Source organism: Phascolarctos cinereus, unplaced genomic scaffold, assembly GCF_003287225.1.
Source record: "Phascolarctos cinereus isolate Bilbo 61053 unplaced genomic scaffold, phaCin_HiC Scaffold_2;HRSCAF=192, whole genome shotgun sequence".
Classification (NCBI taxonomy): Eukaryota; Metazoa; Chordata; class Mammalia; order Diprotodontia; family Phascolarctidae; genus Phascolarctos; species Phascolarctos cinereus.
In genome coordinates, this window is record NW_027555625.1 from 333756344 (window position 1) to 333778056 (window position 21713).

General features: G+C 40.5%; 1 protein-coding gene across 1 annotated transcript; it reads right to left on the reverse strand.

The window, feature by feature from the left end:
- Positions 1–487: 487 nt before the first annotated feature.
- On the reverse strand, positions 488–20426 carry LOC110216752 (serine peptidase inhibitor Kazal type 1). The gene is given in 7 exon segments (XM_078149179.1): positions 488–606; positions 609–710; positions 713–749; positions 752–844; positions 846–951; positions 953–1157; positions 20372–20426. Coding segments are annotated over 7 exon segments (717 nt in total).
- Positions 20427–21713: the final 1287 nt, after the last annotated feature.

Here is a 21713-nt window from a genome sequence, read left to right on the forward strand (position 1 = left end):
AATACCGTTAAGTTCATATTTGACAGAAACATAATTCTTGAATTTATCTTCATAAGGTAAAGATGAGTTACTGGCCACAGGGGGGCTCTGATTTAATCCATTAGAGTAGAAGTTCTTAATGGGTGTGTGTGTGTGTGTATGTATGTGTGTGTGTGTGTGTGTGTGTGTGTGTGTGTGTGTGTGTGTGATGGACCATTTTGAGAACATTTTAAGTGTTTAAAGTACAGTACAAAGAAAACAATTATGGTGGAATAGTTATCAGAATTTTTATGGATGTCAGGTGAAGAACTGCTTATATTACACACATTTAAGAAACCCAGGGGTAGCTAGGTGGCTCAGTGGATAGAGCTCTGACCCTGAAGTCAGGAAGACCTGAGTTCAAATTTAGTCTCAGACCAAACATTTGACACTTATTAGCTGTGTGACACTGGGAAAGTCACTTAACCCCCTTACCTAGCCCCCCCCCCAAAAAAAATGAGGCCTTGCATCAGGCCTCATTGTTGTCATATGTCATCCCAGAAGGATGGCCCTGGAGGCTCTCACAGTGGACAAGTTGCTTGACATCATCCAGGCTGAGAGCTACACCCTTGTCTGCATTGTTCTTTCAGACTCCTGACACCTGCCCTGATGGCACAGCTTGTGCTTAATTATCTTATCAGCATAGTTGAAGAGCTCCACAAGTCAGGAGGCTTGCAATCCCATATGACCCCAATGTCACCCAGGTGCACAGCAATCTTATAGGTTTTTTTTGTTGTTGTTGTTCAATGGTCTTATAGTTAAAGACTTCAAAAAATTTGCCCAGTATCAAAATGTTCTCCTCAGTGTACTGACCCAACAATGTATGGTTCCTACTTTTTGCTCAGATATTTGTCTGAGACTTTGCTGGGAAACCTGATCATGTACAGTTCCTTCTCATAGGTAGTCAGGATACAGAGTATTTCACACAGACTGATCCTGGTCCTTCACCAGGAAATCTGGAGCAGGGTCTGCACACTGCTTATATGGCTCAGGTGTGTAGTATGTGGCATCATCAGTCATGTGTACCATGTGGCAGTTGCAGTTTTCCACTAGATAATGTGTTTCACAGTCACTTTGACAGACTGTGATCCTGTATGAGTTGAAATTTTGCTGCCTGAGAACCTCTGAGCTCTGACATACTATATTTTATGCATTAAAATCTGACATTTCATATTTTCTTAAGTGTTTCAATTTTTCTTCCAATTTGGAAAATGCATGACTTGGCAAATCTAATTCCAACCACAAGCTCATGCTTTGCAGTATTTGGGTACATCCGTTCCTGGCAACCCTGATACCTTATGCCGGCTTTGATCAGTGGGCAGCTGTCTAGACTTGGTGGACAGGGAAGGTCAGAGGATAGAACCACATCACCCCATAGTGGACACATTTAAATCTCAGGACCGTGTTGGCATTTCAAGAGCTCCCTCCAAGTATTACTTGGGAGCCATGAAGGAGTTGGGAAAGAAGGAAAGGATGTCTGTCCAATGATTCTAATTCAGGAAATTTATTTGATTCCCGTATCACCCAGGACAGTTGGGTATAAATTAGCAAGGCTGAGCCAAATCACCTGAAAGAAAATGAACATGCCTCTGGATTCACGTGAAGCCCTGGCTAGACTGTGACATCCAGGATTGAATTGAACTTAGATGTCATCAGGTTCAACCTGTTACTGAGCTGAATCTCCTCCTACAAACTTCCCAAAAAGTGATCCTACAGTTTCTGCTTAAAAGCTTCCAGGGATGGAAACCTATCACATGCATCTCAACCCCTTCCTTATTTGGATAGATCTTAATATTAGGAAGCTTCTCTTTCTATCGTTCCTAAATGCTCCTTACTGTGAGTGACCCATTGCTCTTATTTCTGTACTCTATGGCCAGCAGATAAAGTTCTTTCCCATGGGAATTTCTCAGGTACTTGGGGATAACTATGATGTTCTGTATAAGTCTTCTTCTCTTGATCAGAGTTCCATCAACTGAAGGAAATGGCCTGGCCTCTTGGGCTCCCACTGCTCTGATTTTTGTTCTTCTCTGCGCCTGCTCCAGTTTGTCATTAATCTCACTCTAGAATTGAACCTGAGCTTTTCTCCTATATCTCACTGGTCTGCCTGCTTCCTGGTGTGGAGATGTGGTCTGATCACAACAGAGTGCAGCAGGACTAGGAACTTCTTTGTCTGAGATGTGATGTTTCCCATGCAATCTAAGATTGAAACCCAACTACTTAACTCAATCTCTGGACTTCTCTCCCTTTGTCATCATCTGCCTTCCTAACCTGGAAAGATACCCTTTCTGAGGTCCTTTCCCCCCACTTACCAGCTCCCCTTTAGCTATTATCTTCATAAGCTCCTTGAAGGCAGACTTGTCTTATTTGCTTGTATGTGTGTCTCTAGTGCTTATTAAAGTGCCTGGAGAGAGTAACACTTAATGAATGCTTCATCTCTTTTAGATGCCCTGTTATACTGGAGACATAACATTGAGCTTGTAGTCCACTAAAATCCCCAGTTTTTTCCTCCCACAGAACTATTTTCTATCTTTGATTCCTCCACCCTGAATTTGCACACTTGATTTCTGAGGCCATGTGCAGGACTTTAAACCAATCCCTATAAATATCATCTCACTAAACTGTATGTGTGTGTGTGTGTGTGTGTGTGTGTGTGTGTGTGTGTGTGTGTGTATATATATATGTCTGTGTGTGTATGTATATGTGTGTGTGTGTATATATGTGTGTGTGTATGTATGTGTGTGTGTATATATATATAGATATAATATCTATATATATATGCATATATATAGATATAACATATCTATATATATGCATATATAGATATGATATATCTCTATATATACATATATAATATCTATATATATACACATATATATATATATAGATATAATATATCTATATATATATACACACATATATATATATATATATAGATATATCTATATCTATATCTATATCTATATACACACACACACATATGTATAGTCTATTGAGATCCCTTTGGATTTGAACATTTTTATCTGATTGGTTAATTATCTTTCATTGATTTTCATCACCTGGGAATCTGATAAATATGCCATCTATGATTCTATCCTTGGTTTATTAAAAGTAGTGTCTAGTAATTGTGTCAAACTCACCACATATATTTTTCAGATGAGGAAACAGGCAAATAGGGTTAAGTGACTTCCCCAGGGTCATACAGCTACTAAGTGTTTGAGGACAGATCTGAACTCTGAATCCTTTGACATCTGCCCTCTCAAAAACTAGGATGTGTGCCAGATTATATCCATATTGTATCTCCTCAGTCACAAACTCTATGATGGAGTGGTAACTTACTCCCAAGTCCCTGTCTTTCCTCCTTCACCAGTGTCCCCATGTTTCAGCAGCAGGTCTAGAATGGGTGTTCCTTTCATCTCTTCTTCCCTGAGCCAGTCTGGTCACATTTGGCACTTATCCCCAGGGGAAGATGAGGAGAACAGGTCACCAGACACACTAGAGACCGTTTCTGGATAAGGTGTTAGCAGTAAGCCCTGAAGAAATTATGTCTACCTCTGTCTGTTGTTTTGCTGCTGATTTCTGATGCTGATTGTTAAGAATCATAGTGATATAGTCATTGCATATCAGTAGATTTATAAAACTCCTCTGAATATTTTATTTGGTGGCAAATGTGCCTTGGCAGAGGGCAGCAGGCACTTTTGGTGAGGTAGCTATCAGTCCTGACCAAGCTGGCCAGTTCCTGGTTGGACTTTATGTGTATTGCTACTACATGGCAGAATGAGGAGACAGGCCTGAACCTGGGTGGCTTCACAAGAGACTGTCCCGTGCCCTTCACTACAGCCTTGGTTTTTGTTCTTCAATAACTTCAGTGAAGCAAGTTCCCACTATCGTGAGATGTATTTCCCTGTGCCTAGAATATCAAAATGAGGCTTTGGGAGAATGAAATGATCATTAAAGCAAGTCAAGAATGTGTCAGCTATTCTGATGTGGACTTGAGCAGGAATTCCTGGGGGCTTTCAGAGAATCCAAGGAAGTCTTCATTTCACTTTGTAGTGTACATCCAAGCACTATTGGGGTTTTGTTTCCTCAACTTTTTATCTATCATCTTCTGGCCCTGCTCCTCTTTTACTCATCCATGACAATATCTTATCTTATTTTTCCCCCTTAACTGATCCCCACCAGAAGGTTCTCCATCATGTTTTCTCTCTTCTGTTCCTCAATTTCCTCTAATGATTATTTCTTTTTAATATGCAATGCATCTTTCACAGAAATTGGGGAGGAAAAATCACCCATTTCCTTTAATCATAGTGTCCTTATTGAAAGGATGGTATAATGAAGACATCACTGGATTTGGATTCAGATAATCAGAGTTTGAATCTCATCTCTATAAACTAGCCATGTGATCTTGGGCAAGTTGGTGAACCTCTCTGATCTTCCATCTGTAAAATGAACAGTTAACATAAAAATGATGGGATTTGAATAAATGGTCTATGAGTTTCCTTCCAATTCTAAACTTCTACGATTCTGTGATGTCCCCATCCTCCAGGCAAATCACTTCTCCCTTCTGACCTTCAGAATTCTTACATATAAAATGGTGATGGGAATATTTGTGCTACATAGACAGTATTAGTGAGCACTGAATGGCATAAACTATGATAAATATCTTTAAAGTCTTATAAAAATGAAAGCAGTTATAGTCCTCCTAGTCCCTGTTCCTAACCCCACATAATGATTTTATCATTATGTGGAACCTCTGGTGAGTAGTTCCTTTTACCAATGCAAGTAAGAATATTCTCTGCATTTTATAATCTTGAAGCATTGCCTGGGGGACTGATAGGTGATGTGTCATACAGACAGTAGGAGTCAGGAGCAGGGCTTGAACCCACAAGGCAATAGAGGGTCAGGGGCAGGATTTAAACTGACCCAGAGGCCAGTCTTCTATATACAATGCCATACTTTCTTTCTCCAACACATGTTTTTTTTTTCATGAGAAATCACATAAACAGCAAGAATCAATCTTACACATTTATTAAAGAATCAGGCTGGCCAGCCATTATGCTGTCCTACTGGGACCCAGGATATTTTGGTTCCTCAGCACCTTCCTTTTTTTTGGATTTGGACAGGAACAGCTCTTAACCTGTAGAAGAAATGAAAAGATAGAGCACTGTGAGTCACCACTATTATAAAAACCTAGTCCTTGAAGCAGGAAAGAAAATTTTGCCTAAGAAGTCATTATTAGAACAAGGGTGAGATAGACCATTAGAGTAGGAAGGAACCTTAAAGCACAGAAGGCAAAAGTTAGAAGGAACTTTAGAACAAAGAGTATCAAAAGATTAGCTATTTCATGGATGGCCAGGTTTTATTTTGACAGAAACTTGTTTTGAATCAGCCTCTTGGAAATTTATGCTCATTACTTCTTGTTTCTGCCTTTTAGTGCTAAGCAGAACAAAGTGCATTCTTCCTACCTCAACAATCCTTCCTATATTGAAAGGCAGTGATTAATATCCCCTCCTTTACACTTTTCCTCCCACCCTGTTTCACTTTCTGTTCTCTCGATTAAATCCAGAGCTTTCAAACTTCATCTTATTGGTTCATCTATTTCCTCTGGATAAGATCAAGTGCAGCTAGAAAGCACAATAGATAGAGGTGCGGAGCCTAGACTCTGGAAGATCTGAATTCAAATCCAATCTCAGACACTCACCAGCTATATGACCCTATGCAAGTCACTTAATCTCTTTTTGCCTCAGTTTTCTCATCTTCAAAATGACTAATAATAGCACCTTCCTCCCAAGGTTGTTGTGAGGATCAAATGAGGTGATAATTGTAAAGGTTCTATTCAATAGGAAAATATGTGTTTAAGGTACAGGTACATGTTAAGCTTTGTGTTCTAAGGTCATTTCCAATTCTGACTTTCTGTGTTTTATGAGTTGATGATTTTATCTTGGAACTTGGCTGGATTTCTAAAAGTCAAGGACATCTTATTTCTGTTCCCCCCCCCCGCCAATGCTGATACAGATGCAAGTTCATGTCAATAACTTAGCCAGACCATGGGAAAATTACCAAATGATTCCAAGTTTACCTTAGCAACATTTGTAAATGCATTGAAACCATCAGGCACTTGGAATGTCTCAAAATACCAAACCAGGACCAGGAAATGGGGGTTCTTCATAATCCCTCACACTGAGAGACCCAGGTGTGGGACCAAGCTAGTGTATCAGGTTTGGATAGTTCTCTACTATCCCAGTCCCCAGTAAGGAGGAAGCCTTTGATGGAAAACAAAGCTAGGGTAAAACTGGAGGATAATTTGGAAATGTGTCCTATACAGGGAAGAAATTTAGGTTTTAATCCTCAATCTCAACCTTAGCCCTCCAATTCCATAGTCTCAGCAGGCACAATCCTCCTTTGCCCCTTTCATCAAATTATTACCTTGGCATGGAAGGTCCTCCCCTTTCCTTAAGTTGGTCCAAATCATATTCCTCCTTCAAGTGTCCCCTTCTCCACCTCCCTTACTCCTCCACAACTCAGTGAAGTCTTCCTCTTTTGAACTCCTTTGTTGTTGTTAATGTCCTTCAGTCCTTTCAGTCGTGTCCTACTCTTCATGACCCCATTTGGGTTTTCTCAGCAAAGATACAGATCCTCTTTGAGGACAAAGGATGAACAACAGCAACTGGAGTGGTTTGCCATTTCCTTCTCTAGATCATTTTACATATGATAATACCGAGGTAAACAAGGCTAAGTGACTTGCCCATAGACACGCAGCTAGTAAGTGTCTGAGGCCGGATTGGGTAGCCCTTAGGAAAGAGCAGTGAACTACAAATTGTGGATCAGATATGCATTATAGCTCTTTTGCTAATGATCTGTATGAGCTTGGATAGGTTAATTATCTTCCCTGCAATTCAGTTTCTTTTTCTTTAAAATATAGTGGCTAACTTGCATAATCTATAAGGTCCCCTTCCTGATCTGGTATTCTATATTTTGAGGAATCTTTCAAATTCCATTTAATTCAATTCAGCAAGCATTTATTAAGCCCTGGCAGTGCTCTAGGCACTAGGAATAAAAAAAGAAAAAACAAAACCACAATAGAAATAAAACGATCCTTGCCCTCAAGGAGTTCAATCTATTTGAGTGAAACACAAATTGTATAGTCAATAAGCACAAAGTAATTGGTTGGAAAAATGAGAATGACAACAACTGGGAAGATTGGGAAAAATCACCTACTTCACATAGTAGGTGCTAATTGAAAGAGAGCCTTGTTGGAGCCGGGGAATCCAAGAGGCACAGCCATGGAGGGATGGCATTCCAGGCACAGGGTACATCCCATGCAAAGGCAGAAAGGGAGGAGGTGGAATTTCACATGGAGGGAATAGCAAGCAAATCAGCTTGAGAGAGAGAGACAGACAGACAGGCAGGCAGAGAAAATGACAGAGAGATCACCTATTTGACAGTTTGGTGAAGCCAATGGACCCATTTTCAGTTTGTTGCCTACTTTTATAATTGAAGGAAATGAGAAATTTCAGTTTGAGGTTAGCAAAAATAAAGATGTATTTTTTTTTCTCATTCAGGTTCATGGACCCCATGGTTTTTCCACTGACCTCTTTGACAAGGGCCACCCTGGACTCCCTGGTTAAGAACTCTACTAGGTGGGGGCAGCTAGGTGGTGCAGTGCATACAGCTCTGGCCTTGGAGTCAGGAGGACCTGAGTTCAATTCCAGTCTCAGACACATAACACTTACTAGCTGTGCAACCCTGGGAAAGTCACTTAACCCCAATTGTCTCATCAAAAAAAAAAAAGAAAGAAAAGAAAAGAACTCTACTAGATGACTTGATGATCTCTAAGGTCATCTTAAGTTCCCAGTCCTATGAAGAGAGCACATTGAGCTTTTAAATGTTATCTCTAAAGAAAGTCATGGTGATACTTACTTATTTTCCTGACACAGCACGCATTCATTACTGTAAGTCATTCCATCAGTGCCACAGACAGGGCTATATTCTTTAGTGCATCCTGGTTTGGAATAGCAGACCGGCTGGAAGAGTAATAAAACAGATTGATTCTCCTACTGTATCACAGATACCCAAATACTCAGACCTTCAGAACTGGGAGGGGTTTATACCAACCATTCAATCTATCAGTCAATAAACATTTATTAGGCACTTATTATGTTTCAGGCACTATGGTCAGCACTGAAGACTTAAAGAAACATAAAGGACAGTCCTGTCATCAAGAGGTAGGGAGAAAATACTGCCTGTTGATAGCAAGACTGCCATCAACAGTCTAATGGGGGAGATAACATACAAACAATTATATATAGCTAGGTGGCACATGGGAGAGTGTGCCAGGCCTGGAGTCAGGAAGACTTGAGTTCAAATCCAATCTCTGATATATACTACCTGTGCAACCCTGGGCAAGTCACTTAACTCTGCCTCAGTTTCTTCATCTATAAAATGAGCCAGAGAAGGAAATAGCAAACCACTCCAATATCTTTGTTAAGAAAACCCCCAAATGGGGTCACAATGAGTTGGACATTACTGAAAATGACTCCACAACAACAAATTATATAGACTACACATAGAATAAATTGGAAATCATGAATAGAGGGAAGGCACTAAATTAAGGGGGATTAGGAAAGACTTCCTGTACAAGGTGGGATTTTAACTGGAACCAGTACTTAACAGGGATTCCCCTCTCCAGTGTACCTCACAAAAATCCATCCAGCCTTGGCTTGAATACCTCTACTGTGCTTATGGATTCCTTTAGGAAAGACCATCCACTCACACAAGGCTACCATAAAGAATCTGTTGTGGAGCTTCTCTGACCATAGTTGACCACCATGGTTAGGTCAGTATAGCTCCTTGCTTTATGGGATGTTTCCTGTTGAGCAACACCTCCAAACTGGTCTAGCTGTTGTTCCCCTGGCTCTACATTCCATCCCCTAGAACCTTTGTATGTGTGCAGAGGTGGCTCCCCAGGCCTGAAATGTCCTCCTTTCTCACTCTATTTGGCATCCCTACCTCACTTCATGGCTCAACTCAAATAGGATCTTCCATACGAGGCAGCTCTTCTTCCTGAAATTACTTTGTATTTACTTTGAATGGATTCTGGAGTTACTTGTGTGACCCTTTTTTAGGGATGGGGGTGGAAGGGACTTGTGAATTCATTGTCACATGGAATTCTTGGTATCCTTAATCCTTGCAGATCTGTAACTGTTCTGTTATAGTTAATAACTTTAGTTTCCTGGGGTTGCCTGAAGGTTAACTGAGTTACTCAGAGTCATATAGACAGTAGGGGACTGACACAGGGCTCTAACCCAGGTCTTCCTAACTAAAAGCATGTTTAGAACATAAAACACAGAATGTCAGAGTGTAGAGCACAGTGGATCAGAACTGGAAGGGAGAATATAGAACATGGAATGTGAAGCACACACCACAAAATGTGAAAGCTGCAGTGGACATACAGAATGTCAGAGCTAGAACAATCTCAGACACAGAACAAAGAATGTCAGAACAAAGCTGAAAGGGAGCTCAGAACATAGAATACATAGAACGTCACAGATCATTTTGTCCCATCTCTTCATTTAATTGTGAAGGAAGCTGAGGTACAGAAAGAGGAAGTAATTTTTGATCTTAGGTAAAAGACTGGTGTCATTCTGGAGCTGAATGCCATTGGGTGCTGAATACTGAATGGATTGTGTCAATCAATGGTCCTTTCACCATGGCACAGGAGATGTGTTAACGTGATAAAGTAGAAGCTCTTCTTACATCTAGGATTTCAGCTCGTGCAGTATCTAGGAAACAAATTTTTAAAAGGTTAGGTTTTCCTTGTCTGTAAGACAGATACTTTGGTGGTGGGGGAAGGAGAATAAGGGAGCCAGAGGAGCCCAGATTACAGCCACAGCCTCTTCACCCACCCCTCTGTGTCTCTGAAGCCTGCTAGATGCCATCACAAGGGTCTTTTCACAAACCCCAGCCCCATGAAATGTGTGCAGAATTAGACAAAAGTCCAGTCAACTGAACAAAGATACAGCTATTTTTCTACCCATTATTTCACTTAAAAATCCTTGGCTCTGGGAATCAGGACACCTGGGGTTTAGTCCTTACTGTGCTAGTCAATCACTGTGTGACCTTGGACCAGTCTCTTTCTGTCACTGCATTTCACTTTCCTTTCAGTTAAACTAGATAATCTAAGGGTTCCCTTCCAGTTCTGTCACCTCATGTTTCAGGATCAAAGGTCACTTTCAGCTCTAACAGTCTGTGTTTTACATTCTATGTTCTATATTATTCTTCTTTTAAGTTAATCAAGTTTATTGAGATTCTATAATGTTGGGGGAGCTGAAATGGGGTACAAAGATAAATAAGACAAGAGACCTTCCCACAAGAAAAGGTAGAAATACAAATAAATATAAGGCAATGCAAAGTCTGATAAGTACTGTGGAAAAGGCCAAGACTTCTTGGAGGAATGTGGTTTTGGAAATGATATTTTGACAGGCATACATAGGAAGGAAGGGTATTTCAAGTGAAGGAGATTGAGCAGTCAGAAAAATGAGAGCTTGCTTGGTGTGTTTGGATAATTACCACTCTATTAAAAGTTACTAATAATCTCCTGACTGCTAAATTCAATGTCCTTTTCTCAATCTTTATCTCTGATTGAGGGCAGAGCCAAGATGGCAGAGTAAAAGCAATGACTTGCTTGAGGTCTCCTCCAAACCCTTCCAAATACTCATAAAAAATCACTCTAAACAAATGCTGAAGCAGCAGAACCCACAAAAACACAGAGCGAAACAAATTTCCATCCCAAGAGAACCTGGATGATTGATCAGAAAGGTGTATCACACCAGGCTGGGAGAGCAGCACAGTGTGGCATGGGGCACAGGCTGCAGTGAACCTGGAGCATGCCTCAGAGGACTGAATTGTGGGCAGCTGTGGAGGTTTCCAGACTCCTCAATCCATGAATGCCAAAGACAACTTAGAAGGTCAGTGGGAAAAGTCTGTTTCTGTTGGTGCTGAGACAGGAAGGTGGGGTTTCAGCTCCATTCCCCAAGAGTGTGGTCTGGTGGGGGGGCAGCTGCTTCCCGAGCTTCCAGCTTACAGACTGAAGGGGAATCCAGTGGCTGATCAGAGAGGGATTATAGGGATCTCTTTGCCAGTGCTGAGGCAAGAATCTCTTGCTTTGTCCATGTTTGGATCTGGGTCACAGTTCTGGGCAGCGGTGCTGGGGTGAGGAGGAATGCTGGTATGATGGAGTTTGGAGTGGCTGTGGAGAGGAACCCTTCCTCACAGTTACAGGACAGAAAGGAGTACTTGTAGTCACAGGCCAGGAAATGAGTAAACACCTCACCCCTTATCATACCACCTTGGAAGAACTGATAATTTACAGGTCCCTACAAGTACCTCTGAAAACAGCTTTACAAACCCCTGAAGCTTGGGACAATGCATTCTCCACATTGGAAGCAGACTCTGACCTTAACAAAGAGTTTAAAACTCAAGTAATTGTCTGGGATGATGAGCAAGCAGAGCAAAAAGAGTCAGACCATAGAATATTACTTTGGTGAAAAAGAAGATCAAAATATACAACCAGAAGAAGACAACAAAGTCCAACCTCCTACATCCAAAGACTCCAAGAAAAATATGAATCAGTCCCAGGCCTTGGAAGAGCTCAAAAGGGATTTTGAGAAGCAAGTAAGGGAAGTAGAGGAAAAATTGAGAGTGATGCAAGAAAATCATGAAAAACAAGTCAACAGCTTGCTAAAGGAGACCCAAAAAAAATACTGAAGAAAATAACACCTTAAAAAAACAGCCTAACCCAAATGGCAAAAGAGGTCCAAAAAGCCAATGAGGAGAAGAATGCCCTAAAAACAAAATTGGCCAAATGGAAAAGGAAGTCCAAAAGCTTACTGAAGAAAATACTTCCTTAAAAATTAGAATAGAGCAATTGGAAGATAGTGACTTTATGAGAAATCATGACACAGTAGAACAAATCCAAAAGAATGAAAATTAGAAAACAATGTGAAATATCTCATTGGAAAAACAACTGACCTGGAAAATAGATCCAGGAGAGAGAATTTAAAAATTATTGGACTATCTGAAAGCCATGATCAAAAAAAGAGCCTAGACATCATCTTTCAAGAAATTATCAAGGAAAACTGCCCTGATATATTAGAACCAGAGGGCAAAATAGAAATTGAAAGAATCCACAGATCTCCTCCTGAAAGAGATCCCCAAAGGAAAACTCCTAGGAATATTATAGCCAAATTCCAGAGTTCCCAGGTCAAGGAGAAAATATTACAAGCTGCCAGAAGGAAACAGTTCAAGTACTGTGGAAACACAATCAGGATAACACAAGATTTAGCAGCTTCTACATTAAATGACCACAGGGCATGGAATATAATATTCTGGAGGGCAAAGGAGATAGGATTACAACCAAGAATCACCTACCCAGCAAAACTGAGTACAATCCTTTAGGGGAAAATATGGTCATTCAGTGAAATAGAGGACTTTCAAGCATTCTTGATGAAAAGACCAGAGCTGAATAGAAAATTTGACTTTCAAATACAGAACTCAAGTGGAACATGAAGAGGTAAACATGAAAGAGAAATCATAAATAAAAAATAATATGTATGCATATGTAGATAGATAGAGGGCACAGGGTGAGTTGAAGATTGAGGGGTCATATCTGGAGAATAAAATTAAGGGATGAAAGAGGATTATACTCAGAGAAGAAGAAAGGGAGAGGTAGAATGGGGTAAATTATCTCACACACAAAAAAAGAGAAGAGAAAAGTCTCTTACAGTGTAGGGGAAACGGGGGAAGGTGAGAGGAAATGAGTGAATCTTATTCTCATAGGATTTGGCTTAAGGAGGGAATAACATACAGATCCAATTGGGTATGGAAATCTGTCTTACCCTACAGGAAAATAGGGGGAGAAGGGGAGAAGAGAGCAGGGGGATGATAGAGAGGAGGGCAGATTGGGAAAGGAGGTAATCAGAAGTAAATACTTCAGAGGAGGGACAGGGTCAAAAGAAAGAATTGAATAAATGGGAGGGCAGGATAGGATTAAGGGAAATAGAGTTAGTTTTTCACAACATGTCTACTATGGATGTGTTTTGCATAACTGCACATGTACAACCTATATTGAGTTGCTTGCCTTTTCAATGAGGATGGGTAGGGAGGGAGGAAGAGAGAAAATTTGAAACCTAAAGTTTTAAAAACGTATGTTTAAAAAAATGTTTTCACATGCTACTTTGAAATAAGAAATAGAGGAAATGGGGTACAGAAGCCTATCTTGCCCTACAGGAAAATAGATGGGGAAGGGGATAAGAGAAGGGAGAGACACAGAAGAGAGGACAGACTAGGGGAAGGGATATTCAGAATGCATGCCACCTTGGGATGGGGGGGAGGGGGGAGATGGGGTGAAAATTTGGAATTCAAAAACCTGTGGGAGTGAATGTTGAAAACTAAAAATAAATAAGTTTATATTATAAAAAAACAATAAAGAGCTCTGCTGCAAAAAACCATCTTTTTCTTTGATCTTTGATGTCTTTCTGAAACTTTCAATGTTGTTGACCATTCCAACATCCCAAGCATTCTCTCCTCTCTGGGTTTCCATGGCATTGCTCTCTTCTGGTTTTCCTCCTTCTTGTTTGACAGCTCCATCACAATCTGCTTTGTTGACTTATTATACATATCCTGAACCCTTTGCATGAGCATACTCCAGGGCTTTGCCTTGGGCTCTCTTCTCTCTCAACATTCTCTCTCTTACTGACTTGATCAGCTCCCATAGGTTCAATGTCATCTCTTTGCAGATGATTCAGAAAGCTACATAGACATCCCTCATGTCTTTTCTGAGCTCCAATTCTACCTCATGGACTATCCATTGGACACCTAATCCTGGAAGTCCCACAAGCATCCTCAGTCTTATCACTTTCAAAATGAAAACTCATCATATTCTCCCCAAAACCTACCCTCCTTTCTGCTATCCTTTTTTCTATCAAGGGCACCACCACGCTTTGAAGCATCTAGATTTGCAACCAGAGAGACATCCTAGACTTTTAAAAAAATCATTAATTTGATCTATAAAATTAAATAGTTTGCTTTCTTTACTTGGTCATAAATATTCATAATTAGTCCACTGGTTACACTCTTAGGGAGTTCCTGGAGCAAGTCTATCCTACACAAAAATGTGATGTAAGAACATCTTTCACTGTCCCTTCTTTGGGCTCCCTTTCAATTTTATTGATGCAATGACTTCATCTGAAAGTGCAGGCAACATATTACATATGGAACATCTCCCCCCACTCACTTTTCTCTTAAAAAAATGGATAGAAATCTAATTTTTCTTCTTCACATCCCCTCATTGGGAAAAAATGAAAAAAATGTAATAAATATGAATAGTCAATTAAAACAAATTCCCCCAATGACAGTCCATAAGAATATATGTCTTATTCCATATGCTAAACCCATCAACTCTATGTAGTGATTAGCATGTTCATCATCTCAAGGACCCATCTACCTCTGATATTCTCTATAGCCATTTTCAAGTGAGTAAAATACATAATCCTGGGAGGCTGTTTTTCCTCCTCCTTTCTAGATGACTTGTAAAATGAGTTACATCTTAATCAGACTCTTCGCATGTTCTCATTCTTGGTCCCCTCCCCTCAGATGGGAGAACTGGAAAGATTACTGCATTTTGAGCCAGAAGTTTCAGTCTTGACTCAGCCAGTCACTCTTTTGTGGGATATTGGAAGAGTTACTTCTTTCTGACACTGTTTCCTAATTTGTGTAATAGTAATAATGATACCTATGCTACAGGCTTTGCAGGGCTACTGTAAATAAAATGCTTTGCAAATAATAACATTCCTTCATAGGATCATAGGCATCGAGCTGGAAAGGACCTCAGAGTCATCTAGACTAATGCATTGATTTAGCAGATGAGGAAAATGAGACTCAAGATTACACAGGTAGTAAATGGAAGATTTGAACCCCAGTCCTCTTATCTAAATCTGAATTATTGTTCTTAGCTGTCTTTACTAAAACCTTCTTCTATTGACTCATCAGGGTATCAAATAACATTTGAAGTTCTTGAAGGCTGTGTTAGGAGAGCACAAACTTTGGGAGGTCCTTCTGTGCTAGTAATGCTGTAATCTCAGAAGGTGTTTGTGGTCTGAGTAATCAGCCTAGCTAGTTGTGCAAATGCTTATCACTAGAGGGATGGTTCTTAGACAATGCATATTTTGGCCATAGTAACTCATGAAAAAGCCTAGGAAGGTGTTGGTTGGTTGGTGGAGGAAAGGACAGGGCAGCAAATTTGCTCTAGAGAAGAGAGAATCCATATGAAAGAAATCTAAGGTCTCTGGAAATCTTAATTATCACCTGAGCTCTGCTGACAGTTGTTTTCCTTTGTAAGAGAATAGCCTTTCCATCTGGCTTACTGTGTTTCTCAGAAGTTTGAAAAGGATTCCCAGTAAAAGTAGATCAGCTGGGAGAAAAAGAACTCTAATTCCTGGACAAATTAGTAGTAATCCAAAACCCTTGTCAATCTCTATCCACCAGAATCAGGAGTAAAAAGCTTTAAAAGCAGAGCATTTGGTTGAAGAAGAACCAGGCTTCAGTCATGCCTCTGTCCTCAGCTGCATGATATGGGAGCAGTCACTGCACTGTTCTGGACTTCAGCTTGCCCATTTACAAAATGGCATGGCAACCTTTGTTCTATTTATTTCAAAGAGGCTGGGGTGGAGCACTAATTACATAGTAGCTCCAAAAGTGCTGGAGGATGTACAAAGTGCCGAATGAATACAAAATATGCTTATTTAACAAGTTTTTTTTTTCTGATATACTTTTCTCTAGTATGGATAACTTGGAAAACAGGTTGATGTAGCTGAAAACAGACTGGAACTAGAATTAGAGACCTAGGGTTGAAGTTTGGCTCTGAAACTGACTAGGTGTGTGGTCTCAAGCGGGTCACTTTTCTTTCTCCTAAGGCTGTGTTTCCTCTTTTGTAAAATGGGGAAAATAACTGTTTCACAGGGTGTTCAATCAATCAATAAGTATTTCTAAAGTCCCTATCTTATGTTAGGAACTATTTTAAATCGTGCAGATACAAAGACAAGCTGTCTGTGCTTCCAAAGAACTTATGTTTAAATGGGGGACACAATGTATATAAAGGATACATAAATCAGAAACATTGTAACTTTGAATGGGACGGCACTAATTGCTGGGAAAATCAGGACAGACTTCAGCAGAAGGTGACTGAGTCTTGAAGGAAACTAGAGATTCCAAGACACAGTAGTGTGGGAGAGCATTGTAGGCATAGTGAACAGCCAGAGCAGAGGGATGGAAACAGGAGATGCAATGTGTGGTGTGAGAAGAGTCCAAAAGTCCAATATGGCTGGATTGCAGAGCATGTGGAGGGGAGTGATGTGGAGATTGGAGAAGCAAGTAGGGGCCAACTTGTGAAGAGCTATAGAGGGCAGGTGAAGGAATCTTATATTTGATCCTACAGATAACAGAAAAACACTGGAGCTTAGAAAACTACTTGAAATGGGGAGTGACTTGGTTAGACCTGTGCTTTAGGGAAATCATTTCAGCAGCTGGGTGGGAGAAGGACTGGAGAGATGAGAGACTGTACACAAAGTGGAGGATTAAATATTGCAGTGGTCAAGGTTGAAAGGGGATAAGGGTTTGAATAAAGGTGGTGACTGTGTAAGTGCACAGCAAAATATGGGGTCCCTGTTGGGGAAAAGCCATAACACACTGTAAGAAGTGAAAAGCCACTCACTTAAACTGTGTGAAAGGTAGAAACTGGGACATGGTGACCTGTTAAAAATCATAACTTAGATACTGAATCATAATTTAGATACTTAGATAATGTGACTGATGAAAGCCATAACTAGGACACAGTGACCAGTTCATGTCCAGTACATGACCATTTGGGCATTTAACCATAAACACTGGCTTGATATCGAAGCTTGGAAATGAACTCATTACTAAGCAGAAATACAAAATATCTACCAATCAGTAGTGATGTACTCTAGGGCTTCACCTCCCTTATTTGATTTCAATAATTAGGACTGGGCTTTCCTGGGATTTTTGCAGAGATCCAACCTGTGGTCTGACCAATGGCCCAGACTGAAGATTATTAACTCTTGACAGGGATCCACCATTTTGCTCCTAATGTTAAGGAACTCAATTGCTTCAACTACTAACTATAATCATTCTGGAGCTCCTTGGCCTCTTCCTTTGTCAAACTGTTTGGGGGGTGGGGGTGGGGAGATACAGGATTCCCTAGGTGGAAGGATGCTGAATCTTACACAAGGGATGTTATGGTAATAGAAATGCCAAAATTGGGCATTGCATATCTAAGTTTATCAAGATCAAAAAATTGAATGCCAGACCGCATTTGTGAATTGAGATAACTAAATGGTTCAGGATCGTGATGTGTTTTTGACAGTAATAGGGATATTTGGAAGGGTGATGTATTTTGGGTGAAAGATACTTTCTTTGGACATCCTGAATTTCTGGGATATCCATTTTGAAAAACCAATAGGCAATTGTTGATATATAACTGGAGCTCAAGAGAGTCAGGGCTAGCTATATAGATCTACTTGTCATCTACTCTGAGTTGATTGTTGAATATACAAGGACTGAAAATGTTACCATGCGAGGGAATATAGGGAAAAAAGAGAAGACAGCCAATGCCAGAATCTTGGAGATAAGCCCAGAGTTGGCAGGTATGCCATTGACATGACATCTTTACATCTTTTAAAGATGAACTGTAGTAAGCTAGTCACACTCTCATCTTGTACTTGTGAAATTGATTTTTTGAACCCAAGTGTAAAATTTTACTTATATGCTTCTTAAAATTTTATCTCATTAGAGTTGACCTACTGTTCTAGCCTGTCAAAATCTTTTTAAATCCTGTCACTCAGAGTGTGCTTGCTGACCCTCCTTGCTTTTTTGTCACCTGAAAATTTGACAAACATGCCGTTTTTCTCTCTATCAAAGTCATTGATAAATTATCAGCCAGTGAAGATAAAGCACAGTTACCTAGAGCCCCCTACTAGGGACCTCTTTCCAAGTGAGTTGATATCCAAGCATGAATGATTGGAGTGGCATCATGCAGTGATGTAATTTGGAGTCAAAAGGCCTTATCTTCAAATTGTGGCTCTGCCATTTACTACTTTTGTGATGGGCTGCAGGTCATTTAGGCTCTCTAGCTATGTGCCCTTCCCTTTCCTCATCTGTAAAATGAAGGCATTAGATCAATGACTTCCAATGTCTCTTCTAGCTCTAAATCTTTGATCCTGCGACTTTACTTTGACTGTTTCCATGAAAGCAGCTCTGAAGCCATCTCCTCCCCTTCTTGTGTGGCTCGTCACTCTCTGTCTTGTCTACAGGAATAGCATGAGTTTATTTGTCAAATATTGCTCTATAATCTAAGGCAGTCTGCATTTGCAATAGTTTATTGAGCTCACCAGGTTAATTGCCCTATTGAAAAAGGGGATGCAAATTAGGGCTGTTCTGTTCTTGATGAATCTCTGCTAGTTCTTTGTGATCATATATTTCCATCTCCATAAGGAATTAGACTTGTTTGGGTTGACCCCAGAGAGCACAATGGGGTAATGGATAGGTATAGGGTTACTGTTTGGGCTCAATGTAAGGGCTTTCTAATAAGAAAAAATGTCCCTAAAAATGGAATGGACAACATTGGGAAACAATGAGCTTTTTGTCTTTAGCATTTTTGAAACAAAGATTGGGTAATTCTTTCCTGGGATATCTGCAGAAGGGACTTTTGGCCTGGAAGGGGGATGGACTCAATGTCCTACAAATTTGTTCTACAGAGTGGGGTTTAGATTTGTGATTTCATCTGTGAAGGGAGCTCTCACTAAATATACACCCTCAACTCATACAAGACCTTGCCTATTCTGAAAATTACAGTGTTAGAGAATGTCTTTACATTCTAAAAATCAAGAAGATCTGGATTCAAATCCCCCCTCAGACACTTAGCACCTGGGCATATCACATAACCTCCTTGTGCCTAATTTTTCTCATCTATGAAAATGAGGAAGGTAGGGCTTGATGATTTCTAAGATCCCTTTATGATCCTGTGGTTATGTAACAACCTGCAGATGTTAGAGTTCTGTTAGAATCCTTGCTAGAAGCTAACAATTGAAGTGGTACTTTAGTATGTATATAAGCCCTTTCCTTCCAACAATCTCATGAAATAAGTAGACTGATGATTATTATTCCCAAGTTACACATCAGGAAACAGAAGCTCAGAGGGATGAATTAAGTTGCTTATTGTCTCATAGCTACTAATCAGAGCCAAGATCCCAAGTCCAGTATCCAGACCTTAAGCTGAGAGCTCTTTTCACTACATCTCAGATCATTCTTATATCTGTCCTCAAACAACACAAGTAAGAGACTGTGCATGCAAAGGTATTGATTTGGGGATGAGGAGATCTAGGTCCACATCCTGACCCAGTCACCAGCTGTAAGGCCCTGAGCAATTCACTTAACTCTACTTTCTCCTGTGTAAAATAAATGTAACAATTGCTAAGACACTTACAGGGTTTTTAGGATCAAATGAAATCATGACAGCAACAAAAATAGCAAACCAGAGGTAGCATTTATGTAGTACTTTAAGGCTTTCAGAGGTCTTTATGTGTTTGTCTCATTATATCTTCATGACATTCTTGTGAATTAGGTGCTATTTTTATCCCCAATTTACAGATAAGGAAACTGGTTGAGTGATATTAAGTGACTAACATGATATCACAGAGCTAGTGAGTGTTTGAGGCAGGATTTGAACTGAGGACTTCCTGAATTCAAGAGTTGTCTCCATTTCTGTGTCTGTCTGTCTGTCTTCCTGCCTCTGCCTCTGTCTCTGCCTCTGTCTCTCCATCTGTGTCTCACTTTTTCCATAAATGTAAGTCAAAATTCTCATCTAACCTCTTATCTGGAAAAGGAATCCTGTCTATGATGTCTCTATCAATGTCCTTTCTCTAGAGCCCAAACCCAGGTACAATCTATATTCTGGGTCTTATAACCTGGAGACCTAGGTTCTGAGGTGGGGTCTCCCATCTCCTAGTTGTGTTCCCAGTTCACCTATTTGGTGCCCGTTTTCTCCTTTGTAAAACAGGGCTAATAAAACTCTTGTTCCCTCCCATACAGCATGGTTGTGGAGAAAGCTTCTAGCCTCAGGTGCTCTCTTAATGCAGCTGTTTCACCAGTGTTTAGTCCCCATACTTTAACATTTAAAAACTCCCTTGAGGGTGCAGCTAGAGTCAAATTGAGCTCTGGATGAAGGGCTGTTTGAGGGCTACTGTCTCCAATGTGAGGGTGGTGTGCCCAAGGAGAAACTTACCCAGGATGCAGCACAGAGCCAGGGAGAGCAGCAGGACGATGCCAAGAGTCCTCATGATCAGACTTCTTTACCTCTAGCTGAAGCTGAAACTGAAAGATTTCAATGAAAGGTAGCAGGTGTCTTGAGTTCACAGGAGCCTGGAAGACTGCCTTATTTAGGGGCAATGGGCTCCACCTGCTGAATTACATCATGTTCTCAGGTGACCTGCTGCCACACTCCAGCCCTAACCAGACCTCTTCCCTCTTGCCTAACTTGCCCAGAGATGGACTCTGTCCTGGGCCAGCCAATTCCACCTGCCCTGCTCCCACCCAACCCCCAACTTCTGTTCTGTCTGTGTGTACTTAGAGCTATGGGAGACTTACCTCCTGGTCCCTCTCCCACATTATCTAGTGAGTTTGTGTCCTCTCCTTCAGCCTTGTGCGTCCCCTTCTCCCAGTCTCCCTGTTGTGTTTGCGCTCCTGCTCTCTGTCCTTGGTGTCTGGGTCTCTATTCATTCTTCCTCCTATATGTGTTTGTGTGTGTTCTTAGAATCTCACCTGGGTTGTTTGTGTTCCATAGACTCCCTCATTCTTTCCCTGGTCCACTAAGATCCCATCCTTTGTGTGTGTGCTTGTTAGTTTATGTATGTATTTGTGTGTGTGTGTGTGTGTGTGTGTGTGTGTGTGTGTGTGTGTGTGTCTGTGTGTGTTTGATATCTAGTTGGTGAAATAGAGAACTGGTCTTGGAGTTAAGAAGACTCAACTTTAAATGGCATTCCCAGCTGTATGAACTTGGGTAAGCAATTTATCTTCTGTTTGCCTCAGTTTCCTCAACTTTAAAATAAGAATAATAATAGCAGCTACTTTTACAATGATTGTAAAACACTTAGCAGAGTGCCTGGCCCATAGAAAGCTCTATATGAATGTTAGCTATTATTATTATTACTATTATTTTCTGGACTTAAGGTGTATTTATATGTATTCTCTCTACCCCTTCCCTTCCCCAAACCAATTAATAAACATTTGCCAACACATCCCTGGTTGCAGGTCCCAGGGCTAAAGGAATGAGCGTTCTGAATCTTCTCTAAATCAGCTTGTTTCATAGAGCTTTAGAACTAGAAAGTATGTTAGAGATCATTTAGTCTTATTTAAGGGCAGCTGGGTAGGGCAGCAGATAGAGTTCAAGGCCTGAAGACAGGAAGACTCATCTTTGTGAGTTCCAATCCAGCTTCAGACACTTACTAGCTGTGTGACCCTCAGCAAGTCATTTAACCCTATTTGCCTCAGTTTCCTCATCTGTAAAATGAGCTGGAGAAGGAAAGCAGCAAAACACTACAGTATCTTTGCCAAGAAAACCCCAAATG